Source organism: Coptis chinensis, chromosome 3 (assembly GCF_015680905.1).
Source record: "Coptis chinensis isolate HL-2020 chromosome 3, ASM1568090v1, whole genome shotgun sequence".
NCBI classification, from domain to species: domain Eukaryota; kingdom Viridiplantae; phylum Streptophyta; class Magnoliopsida; order Ranunculales; family Ranunculaceae; genus Coptis; species Coptis chinensis.
Genome location: NC_141458.1, coordinates 113769545 through 113791755, shown reverse-complemented (window position 1 = coordinate 113791755; position 22211 = coordinate 113769545). Strand labels below are relative to the sequence as shown.

General features: G+C 33.8%; 2 protein-coding genes, 3 long non-coding RNA genes and 1 pseudogene across 13 annotated transcripts; 4 read left to right on the top strand and 2 right to left on the bottom strand.

Moving 5' to 3' along the window:
- The first annotated feature begins 3844 nt into the window (after positions 1-3844).
- On the top strand, positions 3845-6618 carry LOC147513173 (putative indole-3-pyruvate monooxygenase YUCCA10; annotated as a pseudogene). Its single transcript, XR_015215252.1, has 4 exons — positions 3845-4540; positions 4980-5214; positions 5664-5786; positions 6149-6618. The product of XR_015215252.1 is annotated as a putative indole-3-pyruvate monooxygenase YUCCA10 (transcript).
- Positions 6619-11571: 4953 nt separating this feature from the next.
- Positions 11572-12613, bottom strand: LOC147513172 (uncharacterized). Its single transcript, XM_086599521.1, has 2 exons — positions 12274-12613; positions 11572-12192 (listed from the first exon to the last, which is right to left on the bottom strand). The coding sequence occupies exons 1-2, from the start codon at positions 12611-12613 to the stop codon at positions 11597-11599; spliced, it is 936 nt and encodes a 311-aa protein (XP_086455647.1). The 3' UTR covers positions 11572-11596.
- Positions 12614-14137: 1524 nt separating this feature from the next.
- LOC147513171 (uncharacterized) lies at positions 14138-15225 on the top strand. The gene is made up of 2 exons (XR_015215250.1): positions 14138-14480; positions 14595-15225. It is a non-coding gene; the product is annotated as an uncharacterized LOC147513171 (long non-coding RNA).
- A 287-nt stretch (positions 15226-15512) lies between these two features.
- On the top strand, positions 15513-17268 carry LOC147513170 (uncharacterized). The gene is made up of 3 exons (XR_015215251.1): positions 15513-15694; positions 15919-16825; positions 16967-17268. It is a non-coding gene; the product is annotated as an uncharacterized LOC147513170 (long non-coding RNA).
- On the bottom strand, positions 16830-18920 carry LOC147513169 (uncharacterized). 4 transcript variants are annotated; one of them, XR_015215247.1, is made up of 3 exons: positions 18805-18920; positions 18417-18705; positions 16830-17315 (listed from the first exon to the last, which is right to left on the bottom strand). It is a non-coding gene; the product is annotated as an uncharacterized LOC147513169 (long non-coding RNA). The 4 variants fall into 4 exon arrangements; XR_015215248.1 differs by having other exon boundaries at positions 16830-17293; XR_015215249.1 differs by lacking the exon at positions 16830-17315 and adding an exon at positions 17704-18150.
- Positions 17325-20938, top strand: LOC147513168 (aspartate aminotransferase, mitochondrial-like). Of its 5 annotated transcripts, XR_015215244.1 has the most exons (5): positions 19068-19207; positions 19288-19447; positions 19581-19742; positions 19823-19900; positions 20609-20938. XR_015215244.1 is itself a non-coding variant. In XM_086596185.1 (3 exons), exons 1-3 carry the CDS (start codon positions 18663-18665, stop codon positions 19590-19592), a joined length of 243 nt encoding a protein of 80 aa, XP_086452311.1. In that variant the 5' UTR covers positions 18616-18662; the 3' UTR covers positions 19593-19738. The 5 variants fall into 5 exon arrangements, 1 of the variants encoding a protein (XP_086452311.1); XR_015215242.1 differs by lacking the exon at positions 20609-20938 and having other exon boundaries at positions 19823-20163; XR_015215243.1 differs by lacking the exons at positions 19823-19900; positions 20609-20938 and adding an exon at positions 19984-20042.
- The last annotated feature ends 1273 nt before the right edge of the window (positions 20939-22211 follow it).

Here is a 22211-nt window from a genome sequence, read left to right as displayed (position 1 = left end):
CATATAATTTTAATTGTTGACACATAAAAGGTATGTTATGTGCCTACACCACCACCCAAAATTTCCAACCCAACACCAATAACCCCAACCTACACCACCCAATTCCTCCACCCACAAAAAATATTGCCTTGTAAAATTTCCAACCCTGTTAAATTCCTCCTAAAGAAGATGTCCATAATTGTTTTATTGAAAATCAAAACTTTGTTGAGAAGAAACTTTTTGAAGTGGATATTAATAGAAAAGGAGATTCACCTCATGAAGACAATTCGAAGACGAGTTCTTTTAAAGAAAATGAGACTACACAATGATTGAAGTTGTACCAAAACATCTTGACTTTGAAGACCCGCCATTTGTTAAATACTACAACAAGTTGGTTGTTACTAGTGGTGATATCAAGAACTTGCTTGGAAGATCAAAATTTCAAATTCAAAACTTCAGAATTCTACTTCCACGTGTTCCTGAACTTTGTGGAAGACCGTCCAAGAAAGAAAAGAAAAGAATATGCCAGAAAAGATGGAAAGCTCAAGGAGACATAATATAATTTTTAAGCATCTTGGGAATGAAGCTCTCATAATTCCCATGCATAACTCAAGGGCGAGTTCTTTCAAAGAAAAATATCCTGAGAACCTAATTTCAAAACGCACGGGTTGTTTTCTCCAATTTAATTTCAACTTGAGGACGCGCTGTTTCAAAGAAGAGGAGAATGATGTACGATAGGATAGGATACCGATACTCTAGATGGTTCGATCTAGAAGAGTTCTAATTAGTAGTTAAGTTATTTATTCATTTGTGTCAAATTATAATTAGTATTAGTTTCTATTTTGTATTGCTTAGAGTTCAAGAAACCATATCTATAAATATGGCTTCTCTAGTATTTTGTGAACCAACCCATTATGATTATTATGAATTGAATTACAATCAAGAATTCTCTCAATTGAGTCATATTTATTTATTATCTATCTTCCTACTTTAAAGTTTTATCTTCTTCTTACTTATTGTTCTAATTCGTCTATATTTCTTATCTTTCTTCTTCACTTCTCTACTACTGAGATTTCCGTATCTCTTTCTTCAATTCTAAATCTCTACTTGTTTTACATTATAAGACATCATGAATTTTGGGCATTAGAGTTTTCAGATAGAGATCGTGTTTAAGTATCTGAATATATCGAAGTCGTTGATCAAGGAATTGAAGAACTTGAAGATGAAACATTGTTGATCGAAGAAGAAAAAGGTACACTTAAAGAAAACAAAACAAAAGATGAGAAGGTATAACATTATGTTGTATTTATAGATGACTAGGTATTTCTAATTATAATTATGAAAATTATTTTCGCTCAAACTTCAAAAGATTCATGGGAGATTTTGCATATTTGTTTTGATGATAATGGTAATTAAAAATACAAGGATTGACAAATCAAAAGTTTGGTGTTACAAATGTAAAGAACTTGGTCATTGCAGATATAAGTGCAAATGCAAAAAGATATAGTTGTTGAAAAACAATACATTATAATAATTGAGAATAGAGACGGAGTTCAAAGTTTGTCAATGAATTATTACAATATATCTGGTGAAGATCAAGACAAGTTGTGCCTAGAAATTGGGTGTAGTAGCCAAAAGTGTGAAGAAGAAGATTTGGTTTTGGAAAAAGAAATTGATAAAAACATAGAAGTGTTAAACTCAGAAGAAGTGATTGTTAGTCTTGATTTTGATGTTGAAGAGCATGAAGTATGTACGTGATAAACACTACACCAGAACAACCATTTTGTAACAATTAGTAACAGTTATAACCGTTACTAATGGAGTAACAGATATATCCGTTACATATGGAAACAACTGTTATCAAATATTCAAAATAATAATTAGATAATTGAGTCAAATGATTAGATAATTGGGTCACGATTAATTGAGGCTGTAGAAATTACTAAATTGTGATTTAGTACTCGTTGCTAGATCTCAAATTAAAAGATCTGTTGGAATTAGTAATTTTAGATCTAGCAAATTTGGTTAAATAGAGTTGGAGGTTAATTAATTAGAAAGTGGTGTGATTAGTAAGTAGGGGTGGCTACAGATCGGATAAAGGGCTTTCGGAAAATTTTCAAAAAAAATTCGGATGACAATATCTTTTCCAAATCCGATCCAATTATTTTTCGGGTGACAATTTCTTTTCGAATTCGGAAAGTTCGGAAAATCGGAAAATTTTCGAAAATTTTAGAAGTAAATCGAGAGATTTGAATTATATAATCGGATTCTCTTTTAGGATAACTATTTTTTATCCAATTAATACATTCATTTATCAATCAAATGTATTAATTCAGTAAACAACTTAGATCTTTTAACACGTTTATTCAGCAAACTTTTTCTTCATGTTAATACATTAATTTAGTAAATATGAAGATGAGAGAAAGAGAAATATATACTAGAATTACAATATTGATTTTTTGAAGTTGGGAGAGACAATGTTCTACTTCTCTAGGGTTTTTATTTTGTTTGTAAACTATCCATAGTTTTAATTTAGTAACTATATGAAATAAACGGCTATATGTTAAATATTTGATCATAAATTAATCGGAAATCGGATCGGATCGGATTTTGAAAACACATCCAATTCTAATCCAATTATTTTTCAGGAAAAATTGAGTTTTCGGGAAAAAAAATGGCACCCCTATTAGCATGTATGAGTTGCTATTAGGAAACCAAGTTGATATATATTGGCAATTAATGCAAGTAAAATTAGAATTGGGTTGGTATTAGAAGTTTCTATTTAGTGGCTTAGTAGGAATTAGTAATTGGATAAGCTATATATGTGTGAGTGTCTAAACGTTAGCTTAATAAGAAATGAGAGAATAATAAGAGAGATGCATTGAAGAAAAGAGATGCATCGATATGAAGTGGTAAGTTGTTTTGTTCAAGAAATTTATATATAAGTAGTTGAATTGATATAATAAAGTTTATTTAATTCAAATTTGTCTTCTATGCTTATTATTTAATTTTGAGTGTTTGAATCAAGTATTAGATTCTACAATAATGGATGTTCAATCTATTTTTTTTTTTTTTGTTGTTTTAGATTCCTATAATTATAACGAGTTATTATTTACATTTTGTCCAAATATTTCTTGCAGTTTTTAGAGACGAATTATGTACTTTTGATTTCTTTTCATACGATAGGAACACTGTAGTCATTACCATTTTGTTATGTATTTTTTTCATTTCTCTTCATACTATAGGAACAATGTAGTCGTTATCATAGTACAAAATATTGCGATATCTATCGAAATTTCATCAAGGGATATAGAAATATTGTGATATGTTTAGAGATATTAGATATATAAGACTGCAAATATTAGCGATATTTCGATAATATTGGTGATATTTTGTTTAGGTAATAATTTTATTTAATATTTATTATTATATTTCAAATAAATATAAATAATATATCAAAAAATATCAACAATATCTACGAATATCTACAATATTTACATATGAAACAATGTAAAATATTTCCAAAAGAGAGGATATAATCCACCATACATGTCAAAAAAATTGATTATTAATAAATACCCATATGATGATATTTTATATTATGGCCGTTGTTATCATGGCAAGGAATATCGCGCCCATTTTTTCCATGGATACAACGATATATATACAGGATAATTCTAATTACTTTTTTGATGCTGCGGTAGTGAAGTAACCTGTGCCCACATGTAACCCCTACATGGATGGAATTCACTCGGGTCACTTAGCCCCCCACTTGCGATCGCTTAAAGACAAACATTGCTAAAAAGATTATAATCAGCTTTCCAAAAATCGCAAAAAGCAGATATTCCAATCCATCCTATAAAAGTAGCAACTACTTCTCGCTTCTTGTTCATATTGTAGTTTATTGTAGTCTTATCTTTCTTTATACTCGTAACTATCTAAGTGAGATATGAAGGAAGAGGTGGTGGTAGTAGTAGGTGCAGGTCCATCAGGAATAGCTACTTCTGCATGTCTAAACCGTCTTTCAATTCCAAACATAATTCTTGAAAGGGAAAAATGTATGGCTTCCCTATGGAGAAATAAGTCTTATGATCGCGTTCACCTTCACCTCGCTAAACAATTTTGCCAACTACCATACATGGGATTCCCTGCTACGTGTCCAACTTACATGTCAAAGAAACAATTCATCCAATATCTGGATGATTATGCTTCAAATTTTGATGTGAGCCCTTCATATGATCGAGTGGTTGAATCTGCAACATATGATCGAGTTGCTGCAAAATGGTGCATTCAAGTGAGGAACACTAAACTAAATGATTATGAAGAGTACCTTGCTAAGTTTCTTGTGGTAGCGACTGGTGAGACTTGTGACTCATATGTTCCAAGTGTTGAAGGTTTAGAAACATTTCCTGGCGAGGTTATGCACTCTACTCAATACAAGTCCGGTCAAGTTTATAGAAACAAGAATGTTTTAGTTGTTGGGTGTGGGAACTCTGGCATGGAAATTGCTCTTGATTTAGCAGAGTACGGTGCAAAGACATCCATTGTTGTTCGAGGTCCGGTATGAAATTAACCATTATGCTACTTGGTTCATGAATGTTAGTTAGTGTTGCATCGTCATATTATCTATTATCAAATCGCTTCTCATGTCGCCTCTAACCATACTGAACGAAAGTGAAACTATAATATAAAATTATAGAGGGTGAACATTGTAGTGATCTTCCAATTAAGCTCTAATGAAAGAGGGTGTAATTGTGTAAACTAATTAGAAAACTGAAGTACAACTTTGTAGAGGGTATTGATAATTCTTACGAACTATCTAAATCATTTTTGGCCTATTATTCCCGCCTTCTTTAGGACAACACGCCTCATACACAAAATGATTGATTAGCTGGAAAAAAGAAATCCAAAATGACCTATCAAATAGTCCTAATCCGTTTTATTCATCAAGTCCTTTCTGCTAAAAATTAAAATTCATTGATTGATAATGTTGTCCACAGATTCACATGATGAGCAGGGATATGATGTACATGGGGTTCTTGTTGAGGAAGTGATTTTGCTTTAAACGTTGTGGACTTTTTAATCTTATTGCTGAGCAAGTTGATTTATGGTGATATGACCAAGTATGGAATAAGCAGGCCCAAAGAGGGTCCGTTCATAATGAAACAGAAATATGGTACTTACCCAGTTATCGATGTTGGCACCTTGACGAAGATCAACTCTGGCGAGATTCAGGTACTATTGATGACCTTCTCTTTTTCTCTATTGAATCTCAACATCTGTTTGCCACTACTACTTTGCCCAGTGAAGATTGAAGAATATTTTGTTCTGGTTAGACAATTGGGCCTGGCCAAGGAAATTAGGGGAACACTAAATTGATAGCTATAAGCCCGCCCGCTTACAGGAGTTAGCCCTTGAAGCTGAATGCCTCACAATTTTATGTATAACGCACGTCTTTGATGTTCGGTTCTTTTGAGTTTAATCCTCTTTTTGCCGAGATTAGACCTATCCAATTTCCATAATTCGTGTATTCCTTGTTATCGATCTGATACAGTTTTGGGAGAAGAGGACTAAAAAATAAGAAAAAAGAAAATGAAACTGTTGGTGTAAATGACGAGTGTAGAAAATGAATGTAATTTACTTTTGGAGTGAAAGATTATATGATGTTTTTTTATTGCTAATAGGTACTACCTTCGATAAAACGACTAAGGGATAATGAGGTGGAGTTTGCAAATGGGAAGTCATATCCATTCGATGCCCTTGTTTTCGCAACTGGCTTTAAGAGGTCAATAAAAAAGTGGCTTAAGGTAAAGAAAAATAGCTTTAATCACTATTTTTAATATTGTAAAATACTAGTATAACTGCAGTGGGGAGTAAGTGGAGAGGGAGAACGAGAAGGAAAGTGATGGAGAGGGAGAGGGAAGGTGAGTTTGAGCGAAGGGGAATAACATTTTTGCGCCCCCAGGCTAATGTTCGCTCTGCTCACTGGATGAATGAACCATGATATTTTGTAATGGAGTCCCTCCTATATTGCCTATTACTTAATTCGACCAGTTTGAACTTTGAACATTGATTTTTATACGTTAAGCATTTTGATTACTGTTGTTTGTTGTTTTAATTTACTTTGAATTATAACTTATATATGCATGCGTTAATATTTTTGTTTCAGGATGATGAATCTCTCCTTGACGAAAATGGTGTCCCGAAACTCAGTTTTCCTGATCATAACTGGAAAGGACAAAATGGTCTTTACTGTGCAGGATTGGCTAAGAAAGGGTTGATCGGAGTTGCATTGGATGCTCAGAAAATAGCTACTGATATTAAAATACTTGTCTAAAGTCTAAACTCTTTGTGTTCTATACTTTTATCGAAAAAAAAGTCTGAACTCTGTGTTAACCGAAATGTGGTTTGGTTCTCCTATGTCCTATTCAGTCCAAGTTTATCTATGCTGGCGTGTGTAGCACTGAAGGGACGATACATATAACGCAATGGATAAAAATTAAACAGCTAGGTAAACAATCCATAAGCTAAAACATATCTTTTTGCACATATAAAGTATATTTTCAACATGTATACATGTAATAGAATATAAAATCATAAATAAGAAAACTTACTTTTGAAGCGTGTTTTATCAAATAATTTCTTTGTTAAGCGTGCCTTTTGATTAATCCTTGCAAAATTTATTGACAATGTTTCTCCAAGCCAACAATATCTTCCAGTAATCAAGAACTCAAGAGTATCTCTTTCTAATGCATTATTGCTCTCATTTTCACTTTTGTATTTCAATATTGAATTTAATTAGTTCCATGTTCACCAAATTGTTCCCCTATTTGTAGACTTGTAGTACAAGAACAAAAACCCCCACGTTTCTCTTTCCATTTCTTTCTCATAAACAATCCACGTAGTTACATGGAGAAGTTATAAAACCTCCCACTTCTTTTAAGAGAAAATAAGAACAAAACTTCTATACAAAACTAGTTTTTGAGCCCGTTCAATAAACGGGGACCGTTTTCATCTAATTGATTTAATTTATTTATAATATTTTATAAATTTAATTTTTAAATTATTATATACTAAAAAAATTTAACTATAGAATATTATAATAATTTAAATTTTGATAAAAACACAAATTTCTAAAAATATTCAATCTACTACCTTGATAGTTAACCATTTGATAGTCTAAACATTTTGTAAAAACAAACTGACGTCAACTTTAGATTGCCTATGGAACTCCCACATGTAACAATTTTATTGGTGGTGCGCACAAAACATGACAGTAAAATATAAAGTGAATCCACCAAGATAAACATCGAAAAAGAAAAGTTTATATCATATGCAGTTCATATGCATGTTGCATTGATAAGTTAAATCACAACATTAGGAACTATATGAAGCTCTGCAGGCTCACTAACAATTATATCTAATAAACCTATGACATTAATAACTTCTTTATGAACTCTATTGTAAGTCGTCATAGTTATTCAATTCCATGAAATCCATCATCTTTTCATTAAAGAACTTGACAGTAAATACACCATCATATAAGTTAGGGTGGCTAAGTTAGTGCATGAAATTTCTCTAAATATTTCACTATTACACTATTACAAACGAATTAGAAAGGCAATAGAACGGTTTACTTGAAATAGTACTCGTAAAAAGAGTTTTTATGAACCAAGATTTGTAACACTTCGGTTGCTAGGTGTCCTTTCGGATCTTTTATACATTCTTTTATCTTTTAGCCTTTATCCAACATATTACACCAAAATTCCTTTCATGAATGCTAAAGACTTGTTGAATAATCGAGTAGTTTTACTCTTCGATGTCACATTAAATTCGATAAAAGCAGCATCAAAACTCATTGGTCTAACAGAATTATCAAAACCCTGTGATCTACATGTAATTTAGACTCGTTTGATCATGTTGTACTAATCATGTTGGTAAGAGTTTACAACGTATACACCTAGACAATCCTTTCCCGAAAAGGACTGCCAAATCTATTAGTGTTTCAACTTATAATGGTGAGTTTTCTATAGTTCATTTTTTTCCTTAAATTGGACCATACTGGTGAAGCTAATCAAATCCTAATTATCAAAATCTTCATATCTCTTTGTGTAAAATAACATAAGCCTCTTAATTTTAAGCTTTGCCAACTTATCAATGTTGAAAATGTGATGTAAGATGTTGCATTCAATACGACAATGTAACTCTAGGCTACCAATTGAGAGTAATGTTCTACTGAGATAAAATGCAAAAATAGCAACTTAGTTACATAAAGTAGGGAATACCAAAGTATGTATTCTCAATCGTCAGTGCTCAAGACACTGTACCATCAATTAATTGGTCATTATACCAATACTTTGGAAAAAAAGTAAATGAACAGACTCATCTCATGCATACGAAATAACTTACTTCCAACACGAATGCCACTGTCTTCTAATTGGAAATTCTTTGGTTCTACCCACACGTGATTAATATACTAAAATTTTGGTATTAAAGTACTAATCTTCATGGTTTTCTTTTCTTTATTATGGAACTCTCCATGTCCTTTATTCCTTTAATTTTTTCTTTGAGATAATATATTTTTTCTTTGTTGTGTTTATCATCAACCAAATAATCTAGCATAATATTTTTGATGATGTCAAGTTGATTCTGTTTCTCTTCAACTTCTATTCTTTTCTTCATAAGTTCTTTGAAATTGAAGTCTTCAATTTCCATATCACGTTCATCCTTTATAAACTGTATTGGGTTAGAAGCTGCTGAATCCTCTGCTTTTGCAACAGAATATAATATGTTGGGCTTCCATCAATTTATTTAACTATGACGTCTTCACTGTTAAAGAATAAGTCTTTTGGTACCTTTAATGTCACAGTGCTTTTGAATCGTCTGCTCTCTAATTCTGTGTTGTAGACCGGATATTGTTGAATGTTAAGCTGTAATTTTTTACATAAACTGTAATTTTCATACGCCATTATCTGCAATATACATAATAGAATGAAGTCAATAAATAATTGTAAATAATGGTGAAGAGGAAGAAAATAGGCTACCTGGTTTTTCGATATGTGTAGTGAAATTGTTTTTTTTTAGGTTAATAGATTATGTTTTACTAAGTGATTGGAAGTTCACTTTTCCTAGTTTTTAGTTTTGTATATCTCTTAAATTTTGATATTTTGGAACAGTGAGCTTATATTTTTTTGCAGCCACCACTCTATTAGGAGCATGGATTATAACACGTGTCGGGTAATTTGAAATTTGGATTTTGAGTTTTATGGTGTTGGCACGTGCAAAATGTGTGAGGGGTAGTTGTTGCATTTTGAAAGGGCATAACACCAGACACACCACAATAGACGGTCAAACTTGGTAAATGAATCGTTAACTAATGATAGAGTTACCTAAAGCTAAGAAATGTAAAACTTTGGGTTCAACGCAAATACCTATATTTTATTTTAAATTAGATTTTTTTATTTTTTTTAATTAGGTAGAAGCTATTGGGTTTAGAAACCTCTAAGTATACTATTACTGTTGGGCTTGGGCCCAACAAATTATAACATATGTTTTAAGCGGGTATTGTATCTCAAATTTAAGTTGCTACCTCTTTTTCCCACGCAGATTACTTTCAAAATGGTTTAAAATCTTCATGGTATGGTAAGATATGTATCTGATTATGTGGATGTGTTATGGAGATATTGAAATGTCTTACACCTAGGTACTCATGCTGATTCATAGCAATATATTGAGAGCTGGCAAAGAACAGATGGTTTCTCAACTTCAGAGTTGAGGAAGTGCAAAATACGATACCAACTTATTGAAGTGGTCTGCGACCGTTTATATATATATATTATTATGTATCAAAAATCTTATTTCCAAACTATATTAAAACTCGAAAAGTAAATTAATTTATCGAAGTTTCCAGCGCCAATAATTTGTTAGACTAAATGACTTTTTTTTTTATCAATAGGCCTTATAGTGTATTAAGATATCCAAATTTTGGACTGCCTTTTAATTTTCATTTTTTTTAATGGGTTTTATGATAAATGTTGGCTTACTTCTTAGCCCATTAGTATACTTAATTAGCACGTGGTCTCGCTTTCACTACTTGTATGTCTAATTTCCACACGTGTATTCTTACTCTCATTTTTTTTAAGAAATGAAATGGGTTAACCTACCTCTCGAGTATCTATCTTCAGTTGACTTTAGCGATGAAGTAAATTCAGTCGCTCTTAAATGTACTTTTATTTTTCCCAATATCCTTTGAACTCGCTCTCGTTTTTTATAGTTTCATAATTTTCTATCGTTAGTTTGTTGCCAAGTTCATGATAAGGTTACTGATGTACACGTAATGTGTAAAGTAAGGTTTTTCATCTGTCACGGAAAAGAAATCCAATGCTAAAATTTATAAGTTGTTGGTGGGTAAATTTATAAGTTTTTTTTATCTCTTGATTGATTTCTAAAGCATTTGCGCTGGAAATGGCTATGCGAAGAGTTAAATCTATCAAAGTATTGACGTATTATGAGGTGGTTTATCTGCTGTTGTCCTTAAGTAGTTGTTTATTTTTCTACTATTAATTAATGTTGTGTTCTCATACTTGGTATGTAACAAAATTTGCTCATTTCTGTCAATTGAAAATTCCATGTCTTTTGTGCTCAAGGCTTGATCATGTTTTTGGAAATGAAAACCCTGGATTTTATAGACATTTGTGGTGCTCATAAAACGAAGATCTTATCATTAGTTATTCGTTGCCAAGTTCATGATAAACTTTGCTCTTTGTACATAGAATGTGTATGTGAAGCTTTCCTTTTTTTATCATCACGAAAAAGAAATCCAATCTTTGAAACTTATAGGTTGTTGGTGGGTAAATTGGGAATTGATCATGAAGGTTTTGTAGATAAGAAACGGCTACTTAAACATCCTATGCTTTCTTCATTGAGTGAAAGTTTGTATACCATATAGCTGTAGTGTACTTGGATATTTAAATCATATCATATTCTTAGTGTTTTTGATATACTAATTGTTTCTAGTTATTAGAGATATCTTTACATTTGAAGAATGTTTTATTTGAAGGTCTTTTTGTCAAATTTTAGTAAAGTTTTTTCCCATGTCTTATATGTATTTTTATTTATTTATTGTTTTATAGGTTCTCTTGGAATTTACTGAACGGGTGCCATTAAGTAACTCTGTAAATCTCCTGGAAGTGATGAAATAATGTATGAGTTGATTTCATCAATTGTTTCATTCTTGGGGGCCAAGATGCTTCTTTCCTTGAGGTACTTTACAGAAACGTGATTGTTTGCAAAATCTGGATAAATATTTGAAACAATATCTTTAATTGAGTCTTCTGATTCAGGAATAAGAAGATCATCTGGAATCTGTATCCATGTTGGCTCAATACCGTTCTCCATAGAAATTGCTGGCAACTTTCCGTTTCCAAGATCTAGAACCCATTTGCTGAAATCTTCTATAGAGCTAGTTGTTTCTGGATCAACATTGTCACTTTTTAATCTCATGTTTTGAGTCAGATGAAAAACTTTACATTCTCCCCAGATTTTAGATCAGTCAAATAGAATTAAAGATGGCAAAATTAAAATTGCTCAAGGTTACTAAATAAATTATTTGATAAAATTAAGATTGTTTGATATATTCAAAATGGTACCTGTTTATTGAAGCATCAACAATGTCACCTCTTTTACCCCTTGGAATAACTGGCAAAATATGTCTGAAGTCTCCACCCATTAAAAATGTTTTGCCGCCAAAATATTTGTTATTTTCATCCATTATGTCTTTTAAAGTTCTGTCGACAGCTTCGAATCCGTGCCTATGAGTCATTGGAGCTTCATCCCATGAAATAAGATATGCTTTTTGTATTAGTTTCGCCAGTTCTTCATGTTTTGAGATTTTGCATGTCGACTCTTCACTGGTAGGAATTTCAATATTGAACCTAGAATGTGCTGTTCGCTCACCTGGTAGGAGTAGTGATGTTATTCCAAAAGAGGCAACTGCAAGAACAATTTTAGCTTCAGATCTTAGCTTTGAGATGGTAGTTTTGTACAAATACGTCTTTCTAGTTCCTCCACTGCCGTAAACAAAAAATACACCTCCATTCTGTGAATATACCGCTTGGGTGACTGACTGGAATACTTCACGCTGCTCAGTATTAAGGACTTCATGCATTCTAACGTATTCATCACGTAGTGAACGACAATCATAGTCAAGTTCTCCTGCGATCAGTCTATTACCAGTTGGCATCTGGTCTTTCATATTTGGAAATGGGAAGTCATTGACCTTTGCCAAAGTTTTACCTTTTCTGAGCATGATTTTTTCAATCTCGCATAGAGTGTAGTTCTTTATTTTCTCCTCTGATGAAATCAATGTCTGATTTCCATTGATTCTTCTATACTTAAATAACATGTCATCTCCTAGTGCGTGGTGATGTTTTTCCCATAGTTTTTCAGGAAATGATATCTCGCACATCAACATTAGCGTCATAAACAGCTCACGCAATGCTTTAGGACATAACCATCCGCTAGCTTCTTTTAGTGCATCGTCCCACTCTTTGTCATCATCGAGCAAACCTAGTGTCTGGCAGGTAAATTTAATTGAACAATTAAATATGCATAGTTTAAAATTAAAATTCAGCATATATTAACTTCAGGAGTTTTTCAAAAATAGACAACAGGAAAAAATAAATCTAAGTGTGTATGTGTTTCCTAAGTTTATTTGTAAAAGATTTAGGAGAGTCCCTTTTCTTTATTGTCGGATTAAGTATGGCCCTCCAAAAGTGCTTCCACCGTCTCTGCCAACCTATCCACACTCTTGAGACGAAATCTTGGCACGAAAGTCTCTTAGCAGATGTTTTGTAATCGTTACCCTACTCCCTCCAATAACTGCTGCCAGTTTAATTTAAACTTCCTATTTTAATAGTAATCTATATATATTTAAAATTTTCCTTCTAGTTATCTAGCGTCTAAAGCAGCTTAAGCTTGGAAATGTGACTTGTAGGGATAGGGAAGACATCATGTGCTCGGGTTATCGCTAATCAAGCAGTAAGTAATCAAACACTATTTCCTTAGGGAAAACATGATGTGCTCGGGTTATTGCTAATCAAGCAATAAGTAATGAAATACTATTTCCCTTTTTCCCCATTAATACACACATTTGTCAGTTTCCTCCTATAAATAGACTTACATTTGTGACCCGTTCTACTTGAATTTTTTTTGCTAGCAAGAAATCCTGTTTTCTGTTACTAAATTATTATAAAATCATTCCATTTCCATTTCCAATTCAGTTGATTTAAACTTAAAACTTTCATACCGGAAAACTAAATAAAAATAAAATAAAACAATCTAATAGTTTATACTGAAAAAATAGCAAGCACTGTCTTTCTGACATTTACTTTCATAATATATTATCAATTGTGATTATTATTGTTATTATCAGTGTATGTGCTTATCCAGCACTTCAAGGTTTTTCGCGGACTCAAAAGGCAACAACATGTTAAATTCTAGGCATGTTTGTGCTTGAAATACCTTACAGCTGCATACCTTTCCCCACAGAGTGAATATAGATATTAAGATTGAATCAATACCTATTTTTTCCTTTGATTTTATTCTTGTCCTTCTTGCTGCTCTAGGTTTTGCTCTATTTTTTTATGTTCTACCACTGGTTGAAGCACGCTTTGATGTTCCTTTTGATACCATTGAAGCTATACAGTTGAGAGTTTTTAAAAAGTTGAGTTTGATATAAGAAGTTGAGTTTTTGGTTTAGTAGGTTTTAGGAATTCAAAATCTAACTTTCTACCGCTAGGTTTGGATTTTAAGAAATAAGAAGTGGAGTTTTTGGTTTATTAGGTTTTAGAAATTTTGTTTTATTAGGATTCTTAGAGTTTTAAGAAATCAGAAGTTGAGTTTGTACGTGTGTTTTGATATTTGAGGAGCCCCAAATAAATACCAAATAAATGAAGGAGTCTATGAGAATACCTGGTTAAGAAAACAAATGTTTTGATATTTGAGTGATCTAATCATTAATAATTTTTTGTGAAAATCGTTTTGATACAATACTAATTTCATGGATGTATTAAATTAGTACACCCTCACCCTGACAAACCATGCGTTATTTGCATGAGAGCATTCTTTTTTTGGACAACTGTACAAAGTTTCAATCAAAGACCATTAATACTGAGTAGTTGAGAATGCTCCCAGTGACCCACGTTAGCCCCCCTTTTTTCTCTCACACTGACACATCAGATTTTATCTAAAAAAATGAATTCTACGCTCTTTTTTGGCAATTTCAATTGTTCGTAACTCAAAATACATAAAAATCCAAAATAGATAAGTAGATAAAAATCTCTTTCTTAAATCTTATCTCCATTCTTAAATCTTATCTCCTCTCTTCAAACTTCTCTCATTCTTCTTTTCTTCCAAAATTAAACTGAAAATGATAGAGTGATGTCAAAATTTAAAAACTTTTTCCTCTCTCCCCACTTTCACTCACTTCTCTTCTCATCAAGGTATCCTTCATTATTTTTTTTCTTTTCTTGATTTTATGTATTTGTTAATTAGGCTAATAATAATCAACTAAATCCGTGTTTTTTTTGTTTAATTTTTTAATTTTAATTACACAGAATTCAGAATGAGTCTTCTAAGGTTATGAAAAAAGTTAGGTTTTGTGTGGAAGAAGAAAATGTTGTTGACACACCGGTTCGAATGACGAGGTCTAGAAAGGGTATTGACTTAGTTGTGTTTTCGCCGTTGCCGAATGCCAAGAAGAAAACAAAAAGAGGACGGAAAAAGGATGGGAATGATGATTCTACTGCTGTAGTTTTGTCAGAGAGTATTAGTGAGGCACCAGTTCGAATGACGAGGTCTAGAAGGGGACTGACTTAGTTGATCTGTCGCCTTCTCCTGTTGCGAGGAAGAAAACAAAAGGAGGACGGAAATTGATTTCAAGAAGTTGAAGTTAAGAAAATGGGACTTGCTTGAATCACTTTTGAGAATAAGTGCCTTGCAATTGTTCTTCTGTGCCGGTGTTCCAAACAGTGATGCTATTGTTGCCTTAGTACCAGAGAGAGTGTTTGTGTTCGAACTGTCTTTCTTCAGTAGTTGTGAAAGTGTGTAGGAGCTGCTCTTTTTCGTCCTCACTGATGTCATTTTTGCACTGATACAAATTTTTTGTTCTTCATGTACAAGGATAGAAAGCTATGTGTAGTTATTTTGTTGCTGGCCTTGAGGTAGTTATTGTTTCATCCAACCAAACTTCCAAAAACAACCTTCTTCATCTGTTGAAATTCTGTATTGGGGCGTTGTAACAGATTAATACTCATCGGCATGATAGACATTTGATGTTTTGGAATTTAGGAAAGTGATGCACGTTCGGAGACAAGTTTTCTAAAATTTATTTTTCTCTCTTATCTCTTTTGAAGATAACCTCTGTTTCATTTATATTTTCTGTCTCACGTGAGGTTGTTTCTGGATACGATATAGTTTTGTCAGAGAGTGTTAGTGAGGGACCAGAACCTTCTTCTGTTTGAAATACAATTTGGATTAAATTTGAGTGACTGCAGAACTCTTCTTTTGATACACTTTACACATCAATAAACAGAAAGACAAAAGTTAGTAAATCTGTAACAACTCCTTTTACAGAGTGAAATTCTTATTACACCTGTTCAAACTTGAACACAACTGATTGGTCAGACAAGCTCGCTTATGATGCGTTCGGCTAACGGTAATTCACTTCTTTTCATTTCAGCAAGATAAGTCTCACTTTTCTATTAAAACTGACTAGCAATGGATGACACAAATATAGTTTCAATGTTTGTGGTAAATGGTGGTTAATGCATTAGATTGTAATGGCTACTACTGGACTGGATACAACGTGGTTATGTTGATCCACCCACTTGAGGTTAGAGTTTTTTTTTTTTAAAGTTGCTAACAGAATTTATTTTTTAGAGAAATCAATAGTTGACATGGATACTATATCGTGCATTCAAGCACCGCCTGTTAGAAAAGGGAAGAAAAAGCAAGCGAAGGATGAGGTAGATCATCTCAAACAAGCTGAGAAGAAGAAGAGACGCTTGGAGGAAGCACTTGCTACTTATGTTGCTATTCGATCAGAGCTGGAAAAGAAAAAGCAGAAGAAGTAGCCATGCATTTCCTCTTTGGAGAAGACTCTTGACCGCAATAGGATGAAGGTTTCAATCCTTGGAACCGTGCCAGTAATATAGGCTTTTTTATGGGAGGGCGAAAAGCAGTCCCTGGTAATCAGGGCTATACAAGGTATTCACTTGAAGGACTCGGGCGGGTGTCAGATTTCTTTCTGCCACAGAGATACTATCTGCATCAATTATTAGAGATTGCATCCCTTCTGGCATATTCTTGGCAGTTGTATTTTATATTGTTGGCAAAGGGTAATAGGTGAAGTCTTACTACGGAGTGAAAATTAGCAAGTTGTTTTGAGATCTTTGGGTCTTTCAAGTCACAACAGCTCTGCTTTGGCGCCCGAAAACGGTTCTGTTCTTTGATACCGGTTAGACATGCTGACTGATGCTGAGGTCAATTAGATGGGGTTTAGGAAACATATGCTCCACATTCTTTAGTACAGCTATTAATATAGTAAGCCCGGCGAATGCCGGGCAAATTATCTAGCCATATATTGGACTCAGATCTTTTTGGTTTATCTCTACACTCACGATGAACCCTTGCTTTTGGCCGTTGAACAGGGAAGAGATATCTCCACCACCTTCATCTTCAAGTCCAGAAACACTAGAAACATTAATTGAAGCTGATAAACAACGTTCCATCATCGTATCTCGAGGAAACGAAGAATTAGATCGAACGGTTTGCTCATCCTATTAAGGTACTTTCCTCAAAAGTCCAGATCTCTATTGTAGATATTTTTGGATTTGTGTGCTTTACAATAACTAATGATTGCATACAAGAAGTAAGTATAGACTTTCCAACGGGTCTTTGAGAATTTTTTTGATACAATAATGACAAGGGGAAGAGCTGATGGAGTTCAAAAGAAGCGCTTAATCTCTGCTTTGTGTGTTGTGGCAATATTTCTTTTCTTCACTTCCCCTTTAGGATAAGCAGTAATCTGAATTTCAAACGATGTTAAGGTGACCATGATATGCCGATGGGAATGTTTCCAGAGTATTGCCAGTGAGAATTCTCAGCGAGTCGTCCTCTTCTTTGGGCCTTTCTTTTTGTGTCTTTTCTTCTGCAGCCTCGACACTGATCTGTGTTCTGTAATCGCATTCGGCAGGGCACTCCTCATGAATAGAGCTTCTTCTAGGCCAATATCTTCCTATATCTTGACCGTTCACTGATGTTTTTGTGTATTAAAACTATTAATTTAAAAATGGAATCAGAACTTAGAAGCAACTAAGTAAAGTTACAGGTAAAAGATGTCCAATTCACAACCTATAGCACAAACCCATTCTGGTAAGATTGCAGTGGAGCAGGAATGTTAACAAATAACATGTCCAAAACACATGTTCTGCTGCTCACAGGCACTAACACAAAGAGCTTTATACTACGAGACTAACCGTGTCCTGCTGCTCTAATAAGTTACTTTTACGTATAAATGACATGTTGTATAGTTATACAGACATACTGAGTTACAGCAAAAGGTTAAACATGTCTACAGGCTCCACTTTGCCAAATGACCAACAGGTCATAACCCCCCAACAACATTCAAACACCTAAATGAGCAGGTATGTGGAACCATTATCCTTTTCCTATCAGGCACACACACGAACTGCAATACTATGTAAAATGATATGACATTTTATAGTCGTGCAGACAAAGCAAATAGAAGTGTGCAAAGAGAAAGTACAAAAACTCACTTTCACAACACATATAACTACATGTGAATGGTCAAATATCGACCACAAGTTTACAAACTGGCTGATTGAAGATCACAATATCAAGATATTTATTTATTTAGTCATAATATAACTGGGAGTCAAGATGTCAAATCATTCAAGGCCATCTGATAAGGTGAGGGACACAGGTCTCCGGAGCCATGGAACAAGGTATCCAGCATATCACAGCTGACACTGCCGACCAGCACCTCACCACATAATGATCATTTGGGCACATGAGAAACAAGCAAAGCCACTTGGCTACACCCCACATGCTGCTTGACCCAGTCAGTAACTGGAACAAAACAGGCTTATCCTACACACAGTTCGGTAAATTGAACAAAATTAGGCTTATCCTACACGTAGTTCAGTAAATGGTCTATGTTCTAAACTGCATTTATAGATATCTAATTTGGATAGACATTCTCGATAGATCCAACAAAGCAAGTGTGAGTAGGGACGTTTCCTGTTGGTGTTTAATATGACCTAACAGAACACTTCTGAAAATAGGAACATCGCATTGATTTCAAAGAGCCCAAAAACTTAAATGCCGAGACACATGAGGTCATTGTTCATACTTACCAGTGTTTGTGTAGAGACACATGAGGTCATTGTAGCAGAGAGGAGTTGAAGCAAAACCATTTTCTTTCATTTTCTGCAGATGGGACACGGATTTATCAGTTAGGCCTGCTCTGACATAACAATTCAAGAGCGCGCCATAAGTTTTATCAATTTTGTCTTCGTCGCTCAAACTATTGAAGTAGCTCTCAGCAGAATCCAAACCTCGGACTCTTCCAATCAGATCTAACTGCACAGCACGTTCCCCTGATGAAAATGTGCACTCAACTTTCTTTTCCATCCATTCAGAAACCTGAGGAACAATGTAACCATGCGAAAAGGTCATGTTAAAAGTAACTTAAAATATATCAAATGAATAATTAAACAAGAAAACAATAGTATAGCTACTAACATGAATACGCGTTCTAACTTATCTCACACTCTCATATGGATGACTCTCTTTTTCTGACCATAGAATAACAGTCTTGAGCACTTTTATCAATTTTGTTTGTCAGCACCTTACGTAGGACCACTTAAAACAATACTGTGAAAGACTCTGAGACTTCTGTTTTTACCCATTAACACACATATAACATTGCGCATCTGAAGACTTGGAATGTCTTTCCCTTACCCGACTTGCCTCATATTGATGCTATACCTATTGGTAGTTGGAGAGGGTGTTTTGGCAATTGAATTTGACCAGAGCAGAAGAAGCATGTATGTGGCCATACTCTCCCTCCATGTTGCAGGACATGAATGAATACTTATATATAAGTGATGTACGAACCAAATGGAATAGCATAGACCTACGCTGAGTAAGTACTTTATTTTGATTATTACCAGGGGAGGACATTTTTGTCATGCTTTCTAACAATGAGCTCCTTTTATTTTGCAGGGTCCTTTGTGAAGATGAAAAACAAGCGGTTGCTGTGAAGAGTCAATTGCAACAGCTTGCCAGACCTATGTACAGCAACCCGCCTGTCCATGGTGCTCTTATTGTGTCAACCATCCTTAGTAGTCCGGACTTAAAGAGCCTGTGGCTGCAGGAAGTCAAGGTAACCCCTAAGTTCTAAGCGGTTCACAATATTATCTTAAATTCTTAATTGTTAACTATAATATTTTTTTCTCAAGTGCAGGGGAGGAGATTTTTGTCATGCTTTCTAACAATGAGCTCCTTTTATTTTGCAGTGTCCTTTGTGAAGATGAAAAACAAGCGGTTGCTGTGAATAGTCAATTGCAAGAGCTTGCCAGACCTATGTATAACAACCAAAGCCTGTCCATGGTGCTCTTATTGTGTCAACCATCCTTAGTAGTCCAGACTTAAAGAGCCACGTGGTGAAGGAAGTCAAGGTAACCCCTAAGTTCTAAGCGGTTCACAATATTATCTTAAATTCTTAATTGTTAACTATGATATTTTTTCTCAAGTGCAGTGAACATAAGGTACATTTCTATTCACCTTTTAAGGATTTAATTTGGAATTTGGTCTAACGTGTTTGAAGGAAGTCAAGGTAACCCCTAAGTTCTAAGCGGTTCACAATATTATCTTAAATTCTTAATTGTTAACTATGATATTTTTTTTTCTCAAGTGCAGTGAACATAAGTCGTTCTATTCACCTTTTAAGGATTTAATTTGGAATTTGGTCTAACGTGTCTCTTGACAATGAGCTCATAGATGTTTTTATATTTGGAAATATAAATTGCTTTTGTCATGTTATTACCTACTTGATATCAAATTCGGGTTAAGTTCTTAATTCGACATTCAAAATAAAAACAACCTTTTCTCTACAAAAAAAAATGTGACATTAAAGGATTTAAATCCACGTGTTGAAATTCACTATAGTAACCCATCCATTGTGATCAATTCTTGCTTTTGATCCTTTTCAAATGACTCTTGGCTATTGGGACCTTTGTAAGTTTTTTTTTTTTTTTTTTTTAAATATTGTGTGTATGAAATGTTTTACTTATTAGGCTATTACTAACTATTATTAAGTTAAGTATGCATATCCATAAAATATATGACATATCCGGCCATCATCTTCTTACGTGTGCATTGAGTCGGCTCTCTTGCATCCATGACCTGCCAGACCGTCGGGTTCTTTTTATACGTTTAAATTTTAAACTTGGATATTACATGTTTGTTCATTTGATGCTTTTGCTTCTTTACATTTCTTAGTTTCAATATGTTACAAGATTTCATGGCTTTTATGTAATGATAGATGATGCAAAAGGATCGAGATATCATGTTGGAAGCAAGATACTAGAAGCGAGAGGTAGCACAAAATGCGAAAACAGGTTTCTTGCGAGTCTTCTTAATTAGTTCTTATTTTCCTGCATATCTTTAAGCCTCTTCGTTGTTGAATTGGTCGTAGTCTCATTGAAAATGTGGATCCGATCCCACCGTGAATCTGGGGTATAAGGATTTGTTCGACGAAGAAACATTGGATTTGTATTATAATTTATGTATTCTCGTAACAACGATTGCCATAAGCGGGTAAACATTCTAAAGGTAGAATCATGGACTGTAAGGAAACCAGTTCAATTATTTATGTTTGTCCACTTTAAACTATATTATTTTCAACTATGTCGGCCTGGACATAGACATGGCCGACTCATATTGTTTGCAAAATAAGGAACAAATTCTTTTGATACCTTAACCTTAGGTTCATCAAAGCCATTGCTCCTTTAGAGGGTGTTTTACAAGGTTTTGTGTAGCTCTAACAAGAAAAATTATCTATAAAAGAAAATTGAAAGTAAGGATGGTATATGTCACAGATTGTTCTAAGGCATTTGTTATCTCGCTTCATATTGCGTAATGCGACATCATTTTTGCCTTTGATTTTAGGTGGATTCTTTGCTTTGTATTTTTGACCCTCGCATACTTATGTCGCAGTGACTACATTTGCTAGAGGGTATGGATTCTTTTCAAATTAAACTAAGCGCATGCAGAGACAGATTTGGGATTTGATTCCCTTTTTAGTTAGGAAATGCTTTTGCGCCACGGGATGGTGTGCATGTTTACCTGAGGATGGTGTGCATGTTTATTTGTTTGTGGGTGGGTGGGTGGTTGCAGTTAATTTGTCTACCCTTTAAAAAAATTATATAGTTCCATGGCCACTTTACACTCCAACACAGGCAAACAAGAAACAACACCCCCAATTTCCCATTTCCATAGTCGTAAACAAATTCAATAGGACAATAGAGGCAGGGTGTGTTCTCTATAAAATTTTAAATTTTATTTTTATATCAACAAAATTAAAAATAAAAAAATGTTCTGCCAAAACAGAAGTAGGGTCTTTCCTACTCTATCAACCTTTTAAAGTCCACCCTTCAATTCAAAGCCCATAGACAACTTTTTGAAATACTTTTAGCCCAAATTACAAAGCCTAGATCAAGCCCATACTTTAATCATTTTACAATAATTCTACAGCAAAATCTCCCCTCTTCTCTTTGGAAGCTCGATCAACCGTATGCGGTATTAAACCTCTTTCTCCTTTCAAGTCATCGTCTCTTTCTTGCATTTATATTTATATTTAAGGAAAAAGTACAAATATTTGATAGTCGTAGTACTGTTTGTTTATACCATGCATAGGTTGAAACCCCATTATAATACATCTATTGTTATACTCATGATTGACCATGAATACTGAGTAGTTGAGAATGCTCTCAGTGAAACACGTCAGCCCCCTTTTTATTCAAATCCATGCCATTTTCAATTGTTCGTAAAAAAACCAAAAAAACAGAAAGTACAAAAGAAAAATCTCTCTCTTCCTCTTATCTCCATTTTTAAACAAAAAGAAACCTGAAAAGTGAGAGCTCTCC

What these genes read in the sequence shown, in the direction of transcription:
- LOC147513168 (XM_086596185.1), top strand. Translation starts at nt 18,663, where the DNA reads ATGAAAATGTGCACTCAACTTTCTTTTCCATCCATTCAGAAACCTGAG. An exon ending in CAATGTAACCATGCGAAAAG is followed by an intron (nt 18,734 to 19,287) that starts GTCATGTTAAAA and finishes TTTATTTTGCAG; the next exon opens with GGTCCTTTGTGAAGATGAAA.
- LOC147513172 (XM_086599521.1), bottom strand. Translation starts at nt 12,613, where the DNA reads ATGCTGAATTTTAATTTTAAACTATGCATATTTAATTGTTCAATTAAA. An exon ending in AAAAATCATGCTCAGAAAAG is followed by an intron (nt 12,193 to 12,273) that starts GTAAAACTTTGG and finishes GACTGATCGCAG; the next exon opens with GAGAACTTGACTATGATTGT.